The 22,605-nt window shown below is 38.3% G+C and overlaps 1 protein-coding gene across 1 annotated transcript in view; it reads left to right on the forward strand.

Annotated features, from left to right (window-relative positions):
- Positions 1–22,605, forward strand: part of YES1 (YES proto-oncogene 1, Src family tyrosine kinase) — a 50,817-nt gene that overhangs the window by 25,591 nt on the left and 2,621 nt on the right. The window contains exons 2-11 of the mRNA XM_027451980.3: positions 6,009–6,281; positions 13,633–13,732; positions 14,775–14,873; positions 17,736–17,839; positions 18,018–18,167; positions 18,383–18,538; positions 18,815–18,994; positions 20,828–20,904; positions 21,243–21,396; positions 21,968–22,099. Of these exons, the coding sequence (XP_027307781.1) occupies positions 6,017–6,281; positions 13,633–13,732; positions 14,775–14,873; positions 17,736–17,839; positions 18,018–18,167; positions 18,383–18,538; positions 18,815–18,994; positions 20,828–20,904; positions 21,243–21,396; positions 21,968–22,099 (1,417 nt within the window). The 5' untranslated portion in view covers positions 6,009–6,016. The remainder of the gene's footprint in view (positions 1–6,008; positions 6,282–13,632; positions 13,733–14,774; positions 14,874–17,735; positions 17,840–18,017; positions 18,168–18,382; positions 18,539–18,814; positions 18,995–20,827; positions 20,905–21,242; positions 21,397–21,967; positions 22,100–22,605) is intronic.

A 22,605-nucleotide genomic window follows, 5' to 3' on the forward strand; every position in this document is an offset into this window, starting at 1 on the left:
CTTCTATGAAATCAAAAGCATTGCCACAGGAGCCTCATAATTTCTCCTTGAATATGTTTTTGCAGTCATACTGAAAGCAGGATTTGGTCTGTAGGAACATTAGGATCAAAGGTTTCTAGTTAGTGGTAAAGGACAAGATTTATTTAAATGAATATTTTAATGTATGAGCAACCTAAGATCTAATAGTGCTGGTTTATAGTTATTTTTCTGGAGAGACTTATGCTCAGATGAGTGGTAAACATTGAAATTGTAATAGCCTGAGTCCTTGCTTCAATGTCTTGTTTTATGCTTCTTCCTTTATCTTCACTTTTCGCTCCGTATTAGATCATTAACTACAAGGTCATGTCAGTGGCACTTTAAATGCATAATCATACAGACTGTCTGAGGTGTCATTATGCTAATGTTACTGCTAATTATAAAACTGTATCCCGTGGAACATCATTCTTTGAAATGTCATGGGTTGTTCGTAGTGAAATAAGGAAACTTTGCAAGTTACGACAGCTTAGAGAAGATAAACTATCGCATGGTAAAAAGTACATAATTTGAGAATGGAAACTGTATACTGTGCAAAGAACACAAGCTAGTTTTGGTCATTCTTTCATGTATTTCTTCTTTACCTACATAGTGGATTGCTTTGTGTTTAAAAAAAATAAGTTATAAAAATAATAATATTTTCATATCAAAGCAGTGAATTTTAAAATGGAGTTAGTTGAATGCAATAGCATTGGCCAAAAGGGTTACTAGCCTCTTTTCTGATTATTTTCATTTCATTCAGTTTGTGTCACTCCTAATAAATGAGTTTTACATGGCTGCCATCTGACACCACCTGTTTGGTGAATGCTCCACATTGTTTGCCTGGTGCACAAAAAGCCAGCAGAGGTTGCATGTCTCCGGTGACATACGGAGTCAGCTCTGCACTTGTTTAAGCAAATAGTCAGCTGTTAGCTAATGGATCCATTAGTGTACTTTCTGCAGAATATCCTGTCTTCGTTACTGCATGAAACTTTAATAACTTCAGATCATGGCTCTATTTAAAACTTAAGAGGACTTTTTTGTGGAGGACATTTTTCACATTTGAGAACTGAAGATGCTACTTTTATCAATAGAAACTATTTTTGTTGTTAATACCGAGAAACGAAAGTAGAGTAGCAGTGGGAATCTTTACTTTTTTGGTCATTGTATTGGCAATTTGTGAATCTCAAATGAAATTCTTTTTTATATTACGTAGCATAGAGTTTTTGTTTTTATTTTTTAGGAATAAAGATACTTACAGTTTTGCTGTATTCTTCTTGAAAGAGATTTGACTTCCCCAGAGTTCTTGTTAATGACTCCTCTTTATAGTGAAAAAGGATTTAGGTAGTCTTTTCATCAATGTGGGCATTTTCAGTAATTGAAAGGAGTGGGGAAAAGAAGTGTTACATTCCACCATCCCTCTTACTGATTTTTCTTTTTTCCCTACCTCTTGCATTTATTCCCTGTATGGTTCTAGTACCTGATTCATGAAGAGGCTGAACAGAGAACAACTCCCTAGAGCATCTTTCCCTTTGCAACGTGTTAGAGCCTCCTTGTGTGGCTGCCGTTTGCTACCGTAGGTAGTGATGAAGTCTCCAGAGGACTGGAAGTGATGGTTCGTAACAAAAGTGAGAAAGTAGAATACCTTCAGTTTGGCCCCTAGAGGAAACTCCTTACTTTTCTCGATTTTTTTTTCATAGTGATTAGGTTTTGTTATTAAATCAGTGACAGCAAGCAGAACAAACATGAGGCTCTCCCAGCTTTTGGTCTTCAGGATTTCAGAGCCTTAACCTGTGGCCCTCAAAATCTTGATGCCGATGGGTAGAGTTTGAAGGAAGTGGAAATAATACACAGTTTTGAGGTTATTTGCAGACTGCTTTGCTCTGGGAATGCTAGCTGTTGCACTGTTGGTTTATCCACCTAATGTTCTTTCATGCCAGCAAAAGACCTTTCTTGAAGCACTCCCAAGAAACCTTGAATCCTGATGAACCAGTGAATAAATAACGTCAGTAACTCTCAACAGGAAGGAACAAAGGTGCATTTAATGAATGGGTGGATTCCCTTGTGGCACCCACCTCTGGGCTGGATGGACATCAAGGCTGCAGATTCCCTAAGGGAATGGTTTGTCAGTACCTGAGGGTATGACAGCTCTTGAGGAAAAACTTGTTTTTTGAGGGGCTGGTAGTTCATCCTTCTGAAATGAAAGCGCAAAACACAAAGGCTTTACTAGCCATACCTTTTGATTTTTTAAACAGTGTTTTCCTTGTGATCTAGCACTCTGCTGTAAAATACTCAGGAAGATAAGGGGGCAGAATTGACTTTCTTGGAGCTCTCTGTTTGACAGAGGGCTTGTTAAGATGCCTTTGTTATTGAGGTGTTTGTAGAGTATTGAAAGGCAATGAACTTCTGCCCTTTGTATGACTTCTTCTAAAATCCCAAGTCAAATTAGATGTCACTAAAGTCGTATTTGATGACGACTACTTTCTGGCATACACTCATTCTATTGATTTTTGTGGGCATCCTGCTAACCTTCATCCATCCTTCCAGTAATCATTTTAGCTTCTGCTTCTTGAAAGCATTCTAATGCAGGATTGTTTCCATCTAGATAGCAGGACAAGACATCTGTGGTTTCACTCCAGGCCTTTCAGACTGTGCTTTCTGCTAGTCCTCTAGCAAGCTGACTCCTAACCCACCTACCAAATGCATTGGCACACTGGAAAGTATTTGTTCAAAGAAAGAAAAAGCCACTGAAGTTACTCTGTCTGATCTACAATAAGGGTTTAACTAATGGGAATGGATCTGTGGCTTATGGATTACTTACCTTGGATCAGCATTTCTTTGAATAGACGGACTGACTGCAGCAGAGCCAACAGGAACTTCTTACATTTCTGTTTCCAAAAAAGAATTTGGTGCTTCAGAAAGAGCCATGAATATTACGGCAGAAACATATTTCTTAGTGTTTTGTTTCTGGTCAAAGAGTAATGAAAATTGTAAGTTATTCCAGTTACATAAATTTTTAATAACAAATGCAGTACCAGAAGAAACAAAAACACTACCAGCTGCTTAGGTTTTTTTTTTATTATTATTATTATTATCCAGTATATATTGCAAGGCTAAACAGTAATAAGGCTTTTTTTTTTCCTTCCATTGTGTGGGCAGTCTCTTCCCTACTACTCACCCTTTATGCCATCATCCCTGCCTTTTCTCCTCATAAATTCATATGCAGCATTTTACAGAATTTTTTCCACCTATGTTTTTGGCTTTCAAAAACAAATTATTTTGCTTCTGTGATTTTGTTTTGTGGGTATGCAATTATAAAAATAGAAGAATGATTACATATTTGTTTGCCTATTTCTGAATGTCAGTCTCTTTGAAGAGCTGATTGAATCTCTGTTGTTAATCCCTTTTACCCCTGACTGAAGATCACCTGAGCAGTGAAATGGGTGGGGAGGGAAGAAGCAAGAGAAAGAGACATGTCTCTAGAATGAATTCAGGTCTTCAGTAAGGGCTTTTCATTGCTTTGAAGTACACCGATGGTAACTTTTTACTGCTAACCACCACCGAAGGACATGAGCACATGTGGGTGATATTAGTTATAATTGAAGCATGCAGTACTACTGTCACTTAGTGTGGGCAGAATCCACCAGTCTTGTGAACTTGCTTCTATCTTTTTTTCTCTCTTTTTTTTTTTTTTTCTAAATCTGGAAGTCTTATCAGCCTGTTACAAGTTAACCAAATGCCAGAAATATTGGAGGAAAAATATTTGTGATGAACATGTACGAATGTTCCTACCTTTACCTTTTAATTTACTTATTAACATAACTACTTTTTAATCATGCATGATGTTTAATTTTTTTTTTTAACCAAAGGTAGGGAATCGGTGCGATTTCCAAACACGTTCTCACAAAGGTGTTTGGACTTGTATTCCCTGTTTACAGAAAACTTTGATTGCAGTTATTTAAGGAGAATCAAAGAAAGTGAGACAAGAATTCATAGGCAGCAGCCAAACAACCAAAAAAGATGTGCTTCAAACTACAGTGTCTATTTTACAGAGGTAGAGAAACGAAAAGGATGTGTTTTGTGTGTTTGATCCACTTACATCATGAATTGCTAACTAGCTTTTCTATTATAATGCTTCATTCTGAAGGTATTTAGACATGTTACATTCTTTATGTATGTATGTGAGTTATTAATTGTGCCCAAATGTTAATAGAATAGGTTGGCAATAATAATAGCAGAAGTAGGAAAAAAAAAAAAAAAAAAGGTTTGCTTTTGTGATGATTCATTATTCCACATAAAACCCTTAGATGAGATTTGTAAAAATGCAGTTATTTGACTTTGTTGCTTCTTGTTTCTGCAGTAGTAGTTCTCTGTAACACGTTAGTGTTAGGGGCTGAAATGTCAGATGAATACTCTTAGTTTAAAATTTTATGTGGTGTTTCAGTAGCTATGGATGTTCTTTTTTCCAAGAACTTTGGTTGAAGGTTCTTGAGGAAATTGCAGCATTTTTAATATTGTAGTAGTTACACAGAGGAAATGAGAAAACTTTTAGATTGGAAAACTAAGTTTTCTCTTTGTGTCTATATTAAGGCAGTATTTGCTTAGGAAGATTTACTTTGTTCTAGATTTAAGTATCTAATAGTCAATAAGGTAAAGGAGAACTGAAAGGGAAAATTAATTAGATATACAATGGGAAACAGTTTTCCGAACTCCTAGTTAAAGAATCCATGAAACTGCTGTTGCAATTATTGGAAGAAATATTTTTAGTGCTTTTAGATTGATGTATATTTTTTTTAAATTGATTTGTTAGAGAATTAATTTCCTTTTTTTTTTTTTTTTTTTTTTTTAGTTTTCTACGTTTGAGGTTAAAGTAGGGAGGTTTAATGCTTTTGGTGTGTTTTTTTGTTTTTCGTTTTTTTTTTCCCCAAGAACACAGAAATTTTCATGTCAGACTAGCCTTGCATCTAAAACAGGCTCCTCTCCAAATCTCTCTGATTTGTTTCCCAGCTGGGGAAGCTATAACATGCCCGCTATCAGTTGTCACCACCTGATAAATGACAGGTGGTGACTTCTTACGACATGGTAATTTTAATTGTTTCTGACATGTCTCGTCTCTGATGACTGTCATCAGGTAAGAGGTGTCCCTGCAGTAAGCAGCTCTGGCACAGTCTGCCTCTAATGGAAATTTGTGGCCATCCTGGGCTGCCAGGGCCATAAATTGTCACCTGCCAGGGTGCAGATCAGTTTCTAAGCTACCACGGATATTCTAATTACTCTTGTAATTTTTTTTTTTTTTAATTCAGCTTCAGCACTGAGCTTAATCCTATCCCGTGGCAATGGATATTATGGGTTTATTTGTGAGTTGTATTCGAGGGGCTGGAAATGGATGGAAACTTCTTTACCTCTTTAAAGATATCCTTAGTGGTTATGCCATCAGCAGCTCTGGACCTTATTGCACAAGTGCTTAAAAAAGAGAACAGGGGTGCTCCACTTGTTTTCCTTGTATCATGGCTTACATCGCCCTGTACTTGTCACCTCTGCTCAGAATTCCTGGTCTTCCCCAGGTTTCTGCTGTAGAAGTCTTTGGTGACTTTTCCTCCTCTGTCCGGCTGCCTGTTTTTGTTGGGTTTTTGTTTGTTTGCCTTGTACAGTCCAGCAAGAATCTGGGGTGAAGAATAATTCAAATGTCATGTTTTTATGTGTTGTGGTAGAGGGAAATGATTGTGTTGTGGTAGGGGGAAATGATTGTGTCCCCTCTAGTCCAGGAATGGCTTAGGTCTTATTCCAGAGTGTGTTAATATTGGCGTTTATAACCTGCACGTAGTAGAAGTTGCTGAAGGGATTCTTTTGTTTGTTTGTTTTTTGTAAACATCAATAAATCAACATTTTTGTAAACATCAATAAATCGACATTTTCAGTAACTTTGGGGGAGTCTTCTGTATTAACTAGCAAAAGATGTGAAATCTAGAACTAATTTTTTCCTCTTGTTCTCACAGAAGCAATCATGGGGTGCATTAAAAGCAAGGAAGATAAAGGTCCGGCCATGAAATACAGGACTGATAACACTCCAGAACCTGTTAGTTCCCACGTCAGCCATTACGGGTCAGACTCCAGCCAAGCAACACAGTCGCCGGCAATAAAGGGATCAGCAGTTAATTTTAACAGTCATTCCATGACTCCTTTTGGAGGGCCCTCAGGAATGACACCCTTTGGAGGAGCATCGTCTTCGTTTTCAGCTGTGCCAAGTCCATATCCTAGTACTTTAACAGGTGAGTATTACAAAAAATTCTATTTGTGTTGCTATTTATATGTAAGCTGCACAGTCGTAGTAAAAAATAAATAAATTCTACTACCCCTTGCCACACAGAAATAAATTTCAAATTTTAAATCAATTGCCTTTTAGAGATTTTTGATTTTCAGTATCTTTACTGCTCAAATAATAATTCAGCCCATACACACCAGTAACTGGGACTTGGTGGTTGGTTTTTTTTTTGGCTTTGGGGTTTTTTTTTAGAACCACAGCACAGAGATATTTGACACATTAAAAGCAGTAATAGGAGTAGACGATAAAAATGTTTTAGAAATTCTTAAGCTCTTGAAGGGATGCACATGCAATAATGGCTTTAAACTTTTGGAGAGAGAGGCAAAATGTAAAGCATCTAAAATTTAGGAAGCTGATACTTTGATTTAAACTGTTTTTCAGATCTTTTGATTACCTTTAAGTTATTTACATTGAGGTGGCGTGAAATCTGTTTTTTTATAAAGTTATTAAATATATGGGCAATGTAAAACAAAAGAGTAGAATTCTCATTGTTGATGGTCATATTAAAAGCAAATTTGGATATATAGAAGGTAGAATTTACAAGGTGTGGAGACCTTGGCTGACACAAAGTCTCTAAAGATACAGCATTTAAAAGCAATATACACTTGATATCAAAATCATAAAACTTCATTAAAAAACACTATTTTTGTGCTCATGGGTAATCTCAGTAGTTCACTTAGTTTTGATGGATATTTTTGAGAGGAAACTGTCATTTACTTTTTACTTGAGAGAGAGGGAAGAAACTTTATGCAGACACTTCACAAAATATGGTGAATAGTTCTTTATTAGTCTATTTCTAGTGTTCCTACAAAATTCTGTTGTTAACACAGTTATAGTGGTAAAATCTTTGCTGCAGTAACATTAAAATGTTTGCTGCAGTAGCATCTAAAAACTTCTAAGCACAAAAAATTTGAAATTCATGAAAATCCACTGTGGCCTTGACATTAAGAAATTCAGGAAAATAAAATATGAATTGTCAAGTAATGATTATGTCATATTCCTTATTTGGGAATTCTTTAAAAAAAAAAAAAAGAATATCTATCATGTCTCAAAGTTTTTGAGCCTGCTCTGAATCCTTTTTGGATGAACATGTGTAAAACTGAAATAATGGCAGCCTTTATTTTTATTTAGCATGCTTACAGAAATCTTCATATCCTCCAAGAAACCCCTGTGTATTACTTCTTGCTAGATCTGGTTCTTTCACGTGGGAATCTCCTGCAGTGCATGCAGGCACTCCTGGGCATTACCAGACATCAGGAATGTAGCCCCCCCGGATACCATAAATCTTTTTCTGCCTAGACCAGCAGGGCTGATCTCTTGCCTGTCTCTGTTCCTGTTAGTACTTAAGCATGTTGTATCTTGGATCAGAGTCAACAGAAGGGACTTCTCATGAAAAGATAGGCTTGAATCTCATTAGTGTGCATTCAGTTATTTGCAGGCAAGTTGATTTGGGTGAATGCCGCAATCATTTTATGATCAAGTAAAATGATACTTCGTACTTAATTATTCCATCTTGTTTTGCTAAACCAGTCTGTCCTCAAATACACATTCTCTCCTTTTTTATTTATTTTTTAAATAAAAATTGGATCAGCAGTTGTTTGATAGATCCACTTCTGATTTTCAAATCAATCAAAACTAGGTATGTTTGTGAATGGATTAAATGACAAACTTCATCTGGCTGTAAGCTTCCAGTCTTTGTCACAAATAAAACACTAGATCACATTCTGGAGCCCTTTGTTTTGCAAGAGAGGAGAATAGATGGGCTTGTCAGACAGGGCATAAGTGTCAGTAGTACTTATCCAGTCCATCAGTGATGTCTGATAAAAGGACGATACGGTTGTCATCATAGCTGGTAGTGAGGCTGAAAAAGAGTTGAGCATTCTTTATTCTTCTAGAGCAGAAAAGGAGAAGAAATGTTAGTTGCACTGCTCCTGTACTACACATTCTCAGTCATCGGACACTATGAATTCACAGAATATTTCTGAAAGTCACAGCAGAATAATTGACTGTCATTCTTGCCTTCTGTGCAGCTATGTATGCAGTAGGGCTCTCTAGTCCTTATGCTGAATAAGAAAGTAAAGTCTCCAAAACCAGTCCTAGATTAGAGGATGAAAAGTCGGCGCTAATGAGAGGATTCTCTTAAAGGGAAAAGTTTTGATCCCACATATCTTGAACAACTCATAATTCACAAAGAAAACATCTGCAAGAGACTTAAAAATCATTTGGGCTGTATTTGTTTAAAATATTCTGTGCCAATGCTGTTTGCCTGAAGCACTTTATTTTTCTTTGCTGTGGAGTAAATTACACTTGTGAGTGAAAATAAAGAGGTTTTATGATAGCTGAAGTGTTGAAAGCAAAACTTTGCAAGGATTGTACATAAGCTTTTTCAGTCCTTTCTTACAAATAATTGAGCTCACAAATAATGATAATTTTCTTATTGCATTGTTTACACTTGAATACACTGTTTCATTACTCTGATACAGGGTTTTGAATGCTGTCTCCCATAACATCTTCATAGGCAAGCTCAGGAAGAGTAGGTTAGGTGAGTGGACGGTGAGGTGGATTGTGAACTGGCTGGATGGCAGAGCTCAGAGGGTTGTGCTCAGTGGTACAGCATCTAGTTGGAGGCTTTTTGCTAGCGGTGTCCCCCGGCGGTTAGTATTGTGCACAGTCTTGTTCAGTTTATTCATCAGTGGACCTGGATGATGGAGTAGAGTGTGCACCTTCAGCAAGTTTGCTGATGATACAAAACTGGGAGGAGTGGCTGATCCACCATAGTGCTTAGTGGTCATTCAGAGAGACCTGGAGAGGCTGGAGAGTTAGGCGGTGGGGAACCTCATGAAATTCAATAAAGGCAAGCGCAGGGCCTTGCACCTAGGGAGGAATATCCCCAGGCACCACTACAGTCTGGATGCTGACCTGCTGGAAAGCAGCTCTACAGAGGGAGACCAGAGGTTCCTGGTGGATAGCAGGTTAACCATGAGCCAGCACTGTACCCTTGTGGCCAAGCAGGTCAAGGGAGGTGATCTTCCCCCTCTACTCAGCCCTGGTGAGGCCACACCTGGAGTGCTGGGTCCAGTTCTGGGCTCCCCAGTACAAGAGGGACATGGAGCTACAGGAGCGAGTCCAGAGAAGTGCTGTGAAGATGATTAAGGGACTAGAGCACCTTCCATACAAGTAGAAGCTGAGACAGCTGGGCTGGTTTTGCCTGGAGAAAAGAAGAATTGCCTGGAGAGAGGGTTTTATCAACGTATATAAATATCTGGAGGAGAGGGCGTTAAGAAGATGGGGCCAGACTCCTTTTCAGTGGTGCCCAGCAACAGTACTAGAGGCAATGGGCACAAACTAAAACCTAGGTAGTTCCATCTGAGTATGAGAAAATACTTACTTACTTTGCCCAGAGAGGCTATAGAGTCTCCTACTGTGGAGATACTCAAAACCCAACTGGATGGGTTGTCCAAATGCTTCTTGAACTCCGGCAGGCTCAGTGCCGTGACTACTGCCCTGGGGAGCCTGTCCCAGTGCCTGACCTCCCTCTGGGTGCAGACCCTTTCCCTAACCCCCAGCCTGACCCTCCCCTGTCCCAGCTCCACGCCGTTCCCTCAGGTCCTGTCGCTGTCCCCAGAGAGCAGAGCTCAGCGCCTGCCCCTCCGCTCCCCTCGTGAGGGAGCTGCAGGCCGCCATGAGGCCTCCCCTCAGCCTGCTCTGCTCGGGGCAGAGCAAACCGAGTGACTTTAGCTCCTCCTCATATGTCTTGCCCTCTAGACCCTTCACCATTTTCATAGCCCTCCCTTGGACACTTTATAATAGTTTTATGTCCTTATTATATCGTGGTGCCCAAAACTGCACACAGCACTCAAGATGAGGATGTACCAGCCCAGAGCAGAGCGGGACAATCCCATTCCTTGACTAGCTAGCAGTGCCATGTATAACATACACCAGGACACAGTTGGCCCTTTTGGATGACAGGGCACACTGTTGACTCATATGGATCTTGCTGTCAACCAAATCCCCAAATCCCTTTTGGCACAGGGCTGTTCTCCAGCCGTTCCTCCACCAGTCTGTACATATACACAGGATTGCCCCACCTCAGGTGCAGAATCCAGCACTTGCTGTCGCTAAAATTAATGCAGCTGAATACTCAGGTCTCTGGTTTGTCAAGATCTCTCTGCAAGGCCTCTCTACCCTCAAGGAAGCCAACAGCTCCTTCCAATTTCATGTCATCTGCAAACTTTGAAAAGTAATTGAGAGGTGTCTCATGATGACATCAACCAGCTTTTTGAGTACCCTGGGATGAATCCCATTGGGCCCCATAAATTTACATGCATCCAGTTGGAGCAACGATTCCCACACAAGTTTAGGGTCGGCTGGGAGTTTATCATTCCCACGGTCACAGTCCTCCAACTCAAGGCTCTTGGACTCCTGGAGCCCATCATCAGTGTTGGAGACAGAGGCCAAGAAGGAGTATGTTTGACATCAAGGTGTTTTAGGATCTCCTGGACCTGTTTGTATCAGCTGTGTGATTTTTTTTCCAGTTAACGTCTGGCGAGTTGAAGTCACCCATAAGGACAAGGGTGGTATCTCTTAGTTCGTTAAAGAATAATTCTTTGATGTCGTCATCCCAGCTGGGTGGCCTGTAGTAGATTCTCACAACAACATCAGCTTTATTTGGTTGTCCCACTGTCCTTACAGAGGCTCTCAGCCGTGTCATTACCAGAGGCAAGCACTGTATGGTCCAACCACCCCCCGCCTCACCTGCCCTGACTGTCGCGTGTAAGAGCCTATAACCGGCCATTGTAGCACACCAGTCACAGGACTCTTCCTTCCCGCAGGTTTTGTTTAAGCCAATGATGTCAGCTCTGGGACAGAGCCAAGGCTTCTAGCTCCTCTTGTTTGTTCCTCATGCTGTGTGCATTGGTGTAGAAACATTTCAAATGTGTTTCATTGTAGCCAGCTCCTCCTGAAGCAGACTGAAGGATCTCACTAGCACACAGTCCCTCAAATTTTGGCATGCTTCCCTTCCCATAGCTTAGCACAGGCAGGCCTGTTTTTATCCCTTTCCTCCTTCAAATCCAGTTTAAAGCGCTATTGAACAGCCTTGCTAACTCCTGCACAAAAATCCTTTTCTTCCTCTGAGAAAGGTGCATGCAGTCAGGCAGCAGCAGGCCTGGTGTTCGAGAATCCCATGTTCAAGAAACCCAAACTTCTAGTGACACCAGCCTCAGAGTCTTGTATTCATAGAATCACAGAATGGCTTGCACTGGAAGGGAACATAAAGATCATCTAATTCCAACCCCCTGCAATGGGCAGGGACACCATCCACCAGACCAGGTTGCCCAAAGCCCCATCCAGCCTGGCCTTGAACACCTCCAAGGATGGGGCATCCACAGCTTCTCTGAGCAGCCTGTGCCAGTGCCTCATTGGATTGTATTGATGAGCTGGGTCTACCTATTCTTTACAATACTGTTCCCTGCTACTGGAAAGATAGAGGAAAACGCTGCCTGTTCCCCGATCCTTTAATCAGTTGTCTCAAAGCCCTGAAGTCCCTTTTGATCACCCTTGGACTTCTCTTTGCTACTTCATAGCTGCTGCTAATGTGAAAAACCAATAAAGGATAATAATTGGAAGGCTGTACCAGGATAGGGAGTTTTCTAGTAATATATCCTGCTGGGGTCCCAGGGAAGCAGTAGACTTCCCTGTGGGTTGGGTGCAGTCATCATATCAGGCCCTCTGTTCCCCTCAGACAAGAGTCAACTATGAGAACAACATTTATTTTTTTTAGTGCCAAAGGTGGGGGATAGTCTAATTCTGGGGGATAGTCTAATTTTCAGTTTATAAGTCATACTTCAAAATAAACCCTCACTTACTTTATAATCTTAGGGAGATTTTTCTATTTTTCTTAGAAGAACTATAGATTCATTCCCGTTTATGGCCTGCTGAGATAGTATCAGCACGGGAAGACTAAATCAAATGAAAATATTTGACTGATTTGGAACTTTATGTCAGAAAGTATCCATAGTACAATAACACTAGATGTAGACAATACCCATTGCATTACGTATTCTTCCTTTCTGATCACCGTCATGCTAATTGCCACATCTAAGATTAGACACAGCTTGTTTCTGTAGGTGGTCTTCTGTGTATTTCCTGGTACGTATATATGCATGTTAGAGATGTAATATTGTACTTTCAAAAATTAATTATTTTATTCCTCGGATTATCATTAGGCTTCCTAAATGCCCACTAGACTGTGAAATAGCATTTCGAGAGCTCAGGAAGTGTTTCTGAATTGCCCATCTGCAGTTTTCGATTTTAAATTTCCTCTAGCTATGGTACTTATTTTTGCTCATGGCTCGTACATCTCATACAGCCTGTACTCCTTCCCCTCTTTCTCTTCTTTTAGCCCAGTTTTATTAAGTAGTTCCCTCAAGCATAGAAAATGTGTTCCCACTGTAAGTGTAGGAGCCTCCTTGCCATCATTCTCTCACACTTGTGTCATGTTTGTGGGTCACGTTCAGCAGCATGCCCTGTACCAGAAGGGGGACAAGGGAAGCAAATTCCCTAGGGCTGGGGGAGCGCAGCTGCTTGTCCTGTGAAATATCTCTGGCATTGTTCTGTCGAAGAATGCACTGATGGATCATCCTCAGCAAGGGTATGCTTCAGTGGTTGGGATACTTAATGGAATTTAAAAAAATATGTTAGTATTAAAGCAGAGAAATGTCTTTGTCTTCAACAGAATGCTTGTATTTCTAGTTGAATTCCTTCCAGAGATCGTTGTTCTATAATCCCAGAAAGTTGGAATTACCACAGTTATTTACAGCTGAGTTCAACAGGAAACTACTTCTGGAAAAAAATATATATATAATTAATGGCTGCCAGTTGACTGTTTTTGTGTTGTAGGATCTTTTATTATTGATCTTCTTAAAAAGAAGCTAACTTTATAAAGAAGCTAACCTTTTTTTTTTAATTTTAATTTAATTTAATTTTTTTTACTATCAATGTGTTCTTACAGGTGTCTCTGTTTAAATACTCTAATTGTTAAGGTACTTCCAGTGATGTATCTATCTGCTTTTTTCTTGCTGTGGAAATAATATACTTTTTAAGGTTATTTGTTTATAGACTTTCCTTTATCTAAAGAAATGAACGAGTTATTGATCTAGCTGCCAAAATCAGATGGAACCCAAAATATTAATTTGCTTCCAAATTAAAATTGATGAGTTGTTTTCACGGGCAAGTCCTTAAATCAAGAGTTGCAGCATTACTGCTATATCTGTGTTTTTTTTTTTCCTTTTCCTAAGGTGGTGTTACTGTATTTGTGGCCTTATATGATTATGAAGCTAGAACTACAGATGACCTTTCATTTAAGAAAGGTGAACGGTTCCAGATAATAAACAACACGTAAGTGTTCTCATTCATAAACTTCACTTGGGCATTGTTCGGAATGAATAGATCCTTAGCCCTTCTTCAAATGTATGTGTCATATTTCAGTGAAGAGTAGATGGATTATTTCTTTTCTCGAATGACAGAGGCAACACGCATAGGATTAAAATAATTATACTGGGAAGGTGATAACTTTCAGGCTGAGGTTGTGTTTGGGTGCAAGTGCAGAGCTGTAGCGACTGGGGAAGCCCAAAGCCGCCTCCTCCCCTGCTGATAGGGCTGCATCTTTGCATTCTTCTGCAGCAAGGCACAGCTATTCCCTTCAGGGCAGCAGAGGTGTCACAAGCTCTGTGTGTTGCCTGTCCATCTGACAGGGAGGTGGGGAAACTGGCAGCACTGCACCACAAATGCAGGAGTGAGCAGCCTGCTGGTAGGAGAGGACTTCTGGCCGTGGAAGCGCATCTCACTGGCCTCCATAGAAAACTCACCCTAGGGTAGCTTAGTAGTAGCTTGATGTTCTGGACTATTACGGCCTGATTTCTAGAAGCCTAGTAAAAAATAAATTATTTTTTTACTTTGAAGACTTCTTTTCATGCAGATTTTGGCTGTGTTAGTAGTTCTAATATGTAGATGGGGCAGGTTTTATTCATTGAGTTCTCTTAATTTTATTTGCTCACTTTCTGCTTCTTTTGTTTCTTGCTGTCACTGTACAGGCAGAATGATTTGGGTGAGGCAGAGTAAGACTAGGAACTGGGAAGTTTATCTACATACCTGCATCATAAAATGTTTTGTTGCAGGTTTGCATTTTGCATATATAGATAAACTCCTTTACTTTAAACAAATAATCATTTAAAGTATGCAATTCCACCAAGAAGCACTCACACTGTTCACAATGAAAAGGAAAATACATTCAGGTATAGCAGAAATTATTTTAGAGTCCTTCTCAATTAAAATAAAATGTTACCTAAATTTAACCTGTCTTTCATACATGAGGATGCTGTAGCTGTTAGGAATGATGTATTGTTCATGTGTGGAAGAGATAACTGATCTTTCCTTGCAGGGAAGGAGACTGGTGGGAAGCAAGATCCATTGCTACGGGAAAAACAGGCTACATCCCAAGCAATTACGTAGCTCCTGCAGACTCCATTCAAGCAGAAGAGTAAGACACTGTACCCTGTCAATCTGTTCTTGTTATCCATTCTGCCTTTTTACTCTGTGGTGATACTGTTCCCTTAATTCCTTGCATGTAACACTGAAGGGATAGTAGGATAACACTACTAATTAAAGGATAGGAATGCTGTGTGGGTAGTGTCAAAGATACAATTATTACTACTGGTAAAGTGGATACTTCTGCAAATGTTTTATTTGTGCTTGCCACGTGCAGGGCTAAAGGAGAAAGTTTCGGAGAGTGTAGTAATGGAGGTGAGAACTGTGGGCCATGCACTGTATTTCTCATTGAGCAAAAATACATGCTTTTAGTTAAGAGTTTGCACATCCGCAACTGTAGATTTTTATCCTTATTTTTGCTTGCTAAACCCTGAGTTTAATATCAGCTATATCCTTGGTAGTACCCATTCTCACATTATTAAATAACAGTGGTATGGACAGCTATTGTTAATCTATTCATCTATAGCAACTTCTTGGTGATGAAATTGTTAGGCACACTAGGGACAACTATGAGTTGGGAATTTTTCATGACTTTGGGTACCAGTGCTTCCTACATTTATTTACAAAGATCCCAAAGCACTTACAGAATTGTGTAAAGTTATTTTGGTAATTGTGAGTTGGGGTATACTTTCAGGTGATGCTTGTTTCAAGGGACTAATTGTAGTTATTGTACTAGCAATGTAACGCTCCACAGCTCTTGCTGTGATAAACAGGCATGGTTCTGCAAATAAGCAATTCCCCCATACATGATCTGGGCTCTTCCGTGTTTCCAGCGGCTCTTTTGGGAAAGCTGCCCAATTTCCAGGACATTTCCTGAATCTCAAGCTGAGACTTCAGTGTGCTGCTGCTCTCATCTGGATTTTTGCTATTAAAAAGTGATTGTGCCGCAGGCTTGTTGTTATTTTATGGTCTATGGTTTATTTTATTGTATTTCATCTGCTTTTAAAATTGATTTTTTTTTTTTTTTGGAAAAAAATGAGATCGGTATTATTATTACCATTTTTTAAACTATGCAGTAAAAGCATGTTGTCATTAGGGCTGCAGTAGTGGTAAAATGGAAACAGTAGACCTTTGCAAACAAAGAATGCAGTGCTTCTGCAAAGGAACTATTGCTCCTAAAGACAAGCAAAATGTGGTGCTTGGGATTTGTCATAGGTTTTTGTGATGACTGGAGGTGAGAGTGAGGGGTAATGAGTGAGGAGGCTGTTTTAAACTGACGCTATTTTAAAGAACTAGTGCTAATTTTATTAAATATTACTACAGCATTTGGAATCGAGCTCATTTGCTTTAGAGCTCATTTGTTAGCCCTTTCCCTTGATTGTGTTTATAGATTTTGTGTTGTGATTGTGGCTGGAGTTAGGAGTGCAAGGCAGTATACATCCCCAGATTGCTAGGATTTTCTTTAAATGGTCTTTTCTAAGCTTGAAGGCATTTATATCACAAACTGCTTGTGATAGGATCCATATTATCCTTGTGGCTTTTGAATGCTGCTATAACGTAGATGTTGAACACTAGTTAAAAAAAAAAGTTAAACCTACTAATATTTTATAGGTACTAAAATAAAACAACACTTTACAATATAGTTTGTAAATTGCCATAGTCTTGGGGTTCAACTTTGCTTCATTAAGACTAAGAGTTACTTCAAAGTTGTTTCAAGCGTATGTACACTCATGACCAATTCTTATTTTGCATGTCCAAATATTGGCCACAATAATAAGTAAAAATAAGTTTAAAATTCCTAACTGATTGCACAGGCCATTCTGATCACATGCCAACAAAATGATCCCTCCTTACCTACATTTTTTGCCAACTTCCAACAATCATAAAGCCAGATTAGCTTGATGCTACAACGGTCCCAAATTAAAATGTTGGAAATTTATACTTTGCTTCATTTAGTGACTTTTATGATTTTAATGAAAATTACTATTTTCTTCTAATAGAAGACTTTCCTTTTCTGAAATAACTTCAGGCAAGAAAAAAAGCAGATGTGTTAAAACATCTCCATACTTTTCAATATTAGAATTCAAAGATGGAGTGTTGCTCAGAGAGAACTACATGATACCTACCAAAAGGGTATTTCTACATGAACAGGAGAAAAAAGTGCTCCCCCTACTGAGGTGTGCAGCAAAAGGATGAGAGAGAACAGAAGTTGAACAGAGGAGGTTCCAGGTGGAAGTAACAAAAAGCGTTTTACCCTGAGGACAGGCAGCCAGGTAGGGGCACAGGTTGCACATGGAAGCAATGCAGCATTCACCCTTTAAGATATTCAGGACTGAACTGGACACCCCCTCAGCAGCCAGGTCAGATCTCACAGCTGATCCTGATCCTGCTTGCAGTAGGAGGCTGGACCAGAGACCCCCCAGGGGCTCTTCCAACCTGAACAAACGTGATCCGATGATGTTGCTGCACACCCACTTTGCATTAAATACTGTTTTGTGATTTATAGCTGAAACTTCCTAGAGAAGGTAGTTTTGGCTTCTGCAGTGTTTTAAGTATGCCACCAACAGTATTTCGTTGTCGTCTGATTCAGCTTGCCCTATGAACTTTACTACAAGGAGGGTGTTACTTTCAGCAATGAATACTGCTGATACCTATTGTTGAACCATAAGAAAAACATAATATTTGCAGACAGAGGCTCTTTTTACTTATTTTGTGAACAATAGAAATCAGAGTCATGTAGAAATAGGTTATCTTAATCTTCCAATTATATGGACATTTTTACTTTTATTGATTTGTAACTGCTTTGTAATATTAGTAGTCCAGTCAATGCTTGAGATTTATAAATCTTCTATGTATATGACTAGAAAAGCGTAGGAGACTTTTATTGACACTAATTTCCTCTAACTTTTTCTAGGTGGTATTTTGGTAAAATGGGCAGGAAGGATGCAGAAAGGCTCCTTTTAAATCCTGGGAACCAGCGCGGCATTTTCTTAGTAAGAGAGAGTGAAACCACTAAAGGTATGTGTGCCTCTGTATATCTCTTCTTTCTCTTCTCCCCAGGGTGAGGACTATTTTTATGTCGATTACATTACACGTATGCATGTGCACACGTGTATGTGTATAACGACAGTAGGGCAGATGCATCAAAAATATTTGTAAATTTTTGGTGAAACAGCAGGTATGACTTATTTCCTAGGTGCTTACTCCCTTTCCATACGTGACTGGGATGAGGTCAGAGGTGATAATGTGAAACACTACAAAATCAGAAAACTTGACAATGGTGGATACTATATCACAACCAGAGCACAATTTGAATCTCTACAGAAGTTGGTGAAGCACTACAGAGGTAAGCCAAAATTCTAGTGCTCCAATACTAGCTTGTGCTTACCATGAGGAAGAAAAACTTCATATGTAGTTTATTTTTAACCTACAATTTCAAAGTTTCTTTTTGATTTTGACAAACAGTAAGTGAAATAGTTCTTTTACCAACATTAGGACGTTACTTCTGCTATAGTGTGTTACCCTGTTTAACCATTAAGCTTCCTTTTTTCCATTTTCCAGAACATGCTGATGGGCTGTGTCATAAGCTAACAACTGTGTGTCCCACTGTGAAACCACAAACACAGGGACTAGCAAAAGATGCATGGGAAATCCCTAGAGAATCTTTGAGGCTGGAAGTTAAGTTGGGCCAAGGATGTTTTGGTGAAGTATGGATGGGTAAGAGCTTAAGCTGACATCTTTCAGTTGTCTCTATGCATGTTTTAACAGTATTTTAAGTAAGTCAGTATCAGAATCTGAAAAGATAATCTTATAAATAATTGAAGGAAAAATATTGATTATGATCAGTCACATAAAGTTAAAAATAATATTCAATGTAGTTAGTAATTTAAGATTTCTCTGTTACCTAACAAAACTGAAGCAAAAAGAGAAAAAAAATAGCAGAAAACCTCTTTGGTTTTGTATTGGAGAATAACATATAATTTGCTTCTCTAGGAACATGGAATGGAACCACAAAAGTAGCAATCAAGACACTAAAACCTGGAACAATGATGCCAGAAGCTTTCCTGCAGGAGGCTCAAATCATGAAGAAATTACGACACGACAAGCTTGTTCCGCTGTATGCCGTTGTTTCTGAGGAACCAATCTACATAGTCACTGAATTCATGACAAAAGGTGTGTGGCAGAATAGTCTGAAGATACTGTATCAGAAAGATTATTTAAAACCCCAGGAACAAATTAAATGTTTAATTAATGTTAGGTTTAAAATGATAATTCTGATTAAATTAAAATGAGCAATGCTTGACCTACTTGAAGCAGTTCCGATTTAGATCATGGGTGGAGGCATGAATTTTTTGATGCATCTGTGTCACCCTTGCTAATCTTCCAAGTACATGATTTCATTTCATTTCATTTCATTTTTCCTCACTTATTTAGTGCATACTGCCTGGTATATTTAAATTGGGTGGTATAGTACAAATACTATTACAAGAATATGCCTTCCTTCTGTTCATGCTCACAACAACAGAATTAGTTGTTTTGTTTTGTTTTGTTTCTTGTCTAGAAGAGTGATGAATTTTAAAATGGTTGGCTATTTTTAGCAGACTCTGGCCTTTATCTCTCCTTGTTTTCAGTCCTCCGCCCTTCTTCCATTGATATATCCCCCTGATAGTGAAATAGAGATTTAGTTTGAATGTGGAAATAACCTTTAAAAGCATATTAGTATTTAGAAGAAATGGATTCTCGTGGCAATTTTTCCAGATTTTGAAAAATGCAAACGTCTGTTTACCTCAGAGAAATTTTGCTATCCTGGTAAAAAATAGAAGTATTGCCAAAGCCCAGGAGAGTAGCTGCTTGTGTTCAGTACTCTTCCACAAATATGTTTTTTTTGTGTGTGTTTTATTTTTCCCTCTTTAAAAAGATTTTAAAGTGTTTTTCAAGTTTGAAAACATAGGAAAAGAAAATCTAAGAATTTCTTTCTGTTTTGTTGTTTTTTCTAAATAACAGTAGACAGTCTCTGTCAGATCTTAAATTAGTCATGCAAAATCAGTTTTCATTGTTCAGAAATCGGGTTTTAGCAAGGCAGTCAAGATAAACAATTGCTTTCTAGGGATGTTACCTTGAAAAAGCAGCCTTGAGCCTTTCATGCTCTTTATTTCCAATGAAAAAATACAGCAACAGACTAAAACCACATCAGACAGATCTAATTCATTACTACTGCCATGAGTCCACTGCAAGACCTGCTATTTAGTGATTTTTTTCCCAAACCATCACTGCACTTTTCATTTTGTCTGTCTTACTTTGACTCCAATAAGACAGATTAGGGATTAGTCTTTATTCAGTCTGTTCCTCTACCCTTATGGAAAGCTGTTGTGTCAGAAACAGGATTTTAACATACATGTAAAAATTATTGTCTTTAAAAAAGCACAGGTCCTTGGAATTAATTTCAAATACTACTAGTGCTGAAATATTCTGGACACAGTTGTGTTATATAAATACGAGAACATAATATATCGTAAGGTATGGAAGATACTTTTGTTTTCCCATGTAAGGAATTAAAAGCAGCAATTTCAGAATCACTTCTCTGGTATAGAATTGGAGCTGGCAGAAGATTTAACTAACAGATAGGTGGATTTTGTTGTTGTTGTTGTTTTTTGTAATTGTTGTTTGTTTAATTATAAATTGTGGAAAGTCCAGCCAGGAAAGGCATTGATACCAGGAAGGTCAGGCAATATAATCATCAAATGGCAGTCTGCTTTATCAGCGTTTAGTTATCTAAATTATTAAAATTGATTAAAAAGTGCTTATATAAAATTTGCAGATTATAGTCGACTATACGGGCATACTCAATGAATATTGCTCTGGTAAATGAGCATTTTCAAACTCAGATTTTAGGAGCTGAATGCATCAATCCTAACGTCTAGAAAAAAAAAAATCTTGTTCATGTTTTCAGGACAAGTTAGTGTGTTTTTCTGTTGTTTTTCACCAAACTGTTGTCATATTTTACAGGCAGCTTACTAGACTTCCTAAAAGAAGGAGAAGGGAAGTACTTAAAACTTCCACAGCTCGTCGATATGGCTGCTCAGGTACATTTTATAACCAAGAAAATTATATTTTGTGCCTAGAAATTTAAAACTATATCAAATATCAACTAAATATAAATATTGTACACTAGCAGTTGTACACTGTTCTTTCTTACATTTTCTGTTGTAGATTTTTGTAATTTGTCAAAAAGAAATGGTCAGTTACAAATTGATAGATACTGTAGAGCCAGGCACGCTCAAATCAATGTTGTCACAAGCTGTGCTTTACTTCCTATACTTACCAAATGAGAATACACCTAAAATAAAATGATATAATTTAATGCTTAGGATAAATGTATGTAGTCATGGAAAGTAATTTTTAATAAAACTTTATTTTTAAGATTGCCGATGGCATGGCTTACATTGAAAGAATGAACTACATCCACAGGGATCTCCGGGCAGCTAACATTCTTGTAGGAGACAATCTTGTGTGTAAAATAGCAGACTTTGGTTTAGCAAGGTTAATAGAGGACAATGAGTACACTGCAAGACAAGGTAAGATTGATTTATTTACTCAATAAATAAGTCCAATTATCTTAAAATTATTTAGAACTATTACATTTAGCAGAGTGTCAATGTATGCTGTATGCGTGAATAAAGATAATGCATAAAAGTGTGCTTGCACAGCTATGTTTGGGTGTCCCTCTTGCTTAAGTGCATATTTTATAAACTTTCTGTGTTCAGAATTATTTAGCAACTTGCTTATGTTTTTGAAAGACATTTGAAACGTTTTTTTTTAGGTAAAAACTTGCTATAATTTGAAGAGAGATGAGGTTCTAGAGAGGGTATTCCTCAATTTCTGAAGATCACCCCACTTCTGGAAACATATTTAATTAAGAATCCCAGATGTCTTAACTGCTTCCAGAAATTATAGCCAGTAGTTGCTGCTTTGGTTTGAAACTGCTTTCCAGCTTAAAATATTAAAATACTGAACTACCTTGAATTTGGTCAAACAAAGCAAACTAAAAAAATTTGAGTGCAGTATTCTTTTTAAAATATTTTGAAGCGTAAGTAAACGATGCGTGACCAAGGATAAATTGAGTATCTGTCTTTCTGATGTCTGCAGGAGCTAAATTTCCAATTAAATGGACTGCTCCAGAAGCAGCGCTGTACGGTCGGTTTACAATTAAGTCAGATGTGTGGTCATTTGGAATTTTACTGACAGAGCTGGTAACAAAGGGGAGAGTGCCGTATCCAGGTAAGAGGAAAATGGAATAGATCTTCCTTTACTTTGTGGTGTTCTTTATTTCTGAAGTTACCTTTTTGACTTTTTACCTTCATCCACAGCCCACAGTTGACAAGCAGAGACAAAAGCTTGGTAACACTTCACTGGTTCCTTTGTTCACAAAGCTACGTGTTTTATTTACAGATTAACTATTACATGCTCCTCAAAGTGTTTTAAGATTATAGAATTTGCAAATGTGACTGATAGTTCTTTTCAGATTAGTGGGTGTTCTTAGGTTTTCCTGTCTGTCTGTTCCTGAAATTTCTACTTTTGTTGACATTTTCCCAGTCTACAGTAAGCATCCATAGAATGAACCTGCCAGACCTGTTTTTGAAACTAAGCATATATAACATGTTCTGTCAGATATTTTTCTGTGACTAGAGTTGTAAGGTAGTTCTGCTAGGCATATGCATAATAAAAAGGCATAATGATATCAAATTAAGTGGTCCTTTAATAGAAGTTTAGGCAAGCAGAAGGTA

Source organism: Anas platyrhynchos, chromosome 2 (genome assembly GCF_047663525.1).
Source record: "Anas platyrhynchos isolate ZD024472 breed Pekin duck chromosome 2, IASCAAS_PekinDuck_T2T, whole genome shotgun sequence".
In the NCBI taxonomy this organism is placed as follows: domain Eukaryota; kingdom Metazoa; phylum Chordata; class Aves; order Anseriformes; family Anatidae; genus Anas; species Anas platyrhynchos.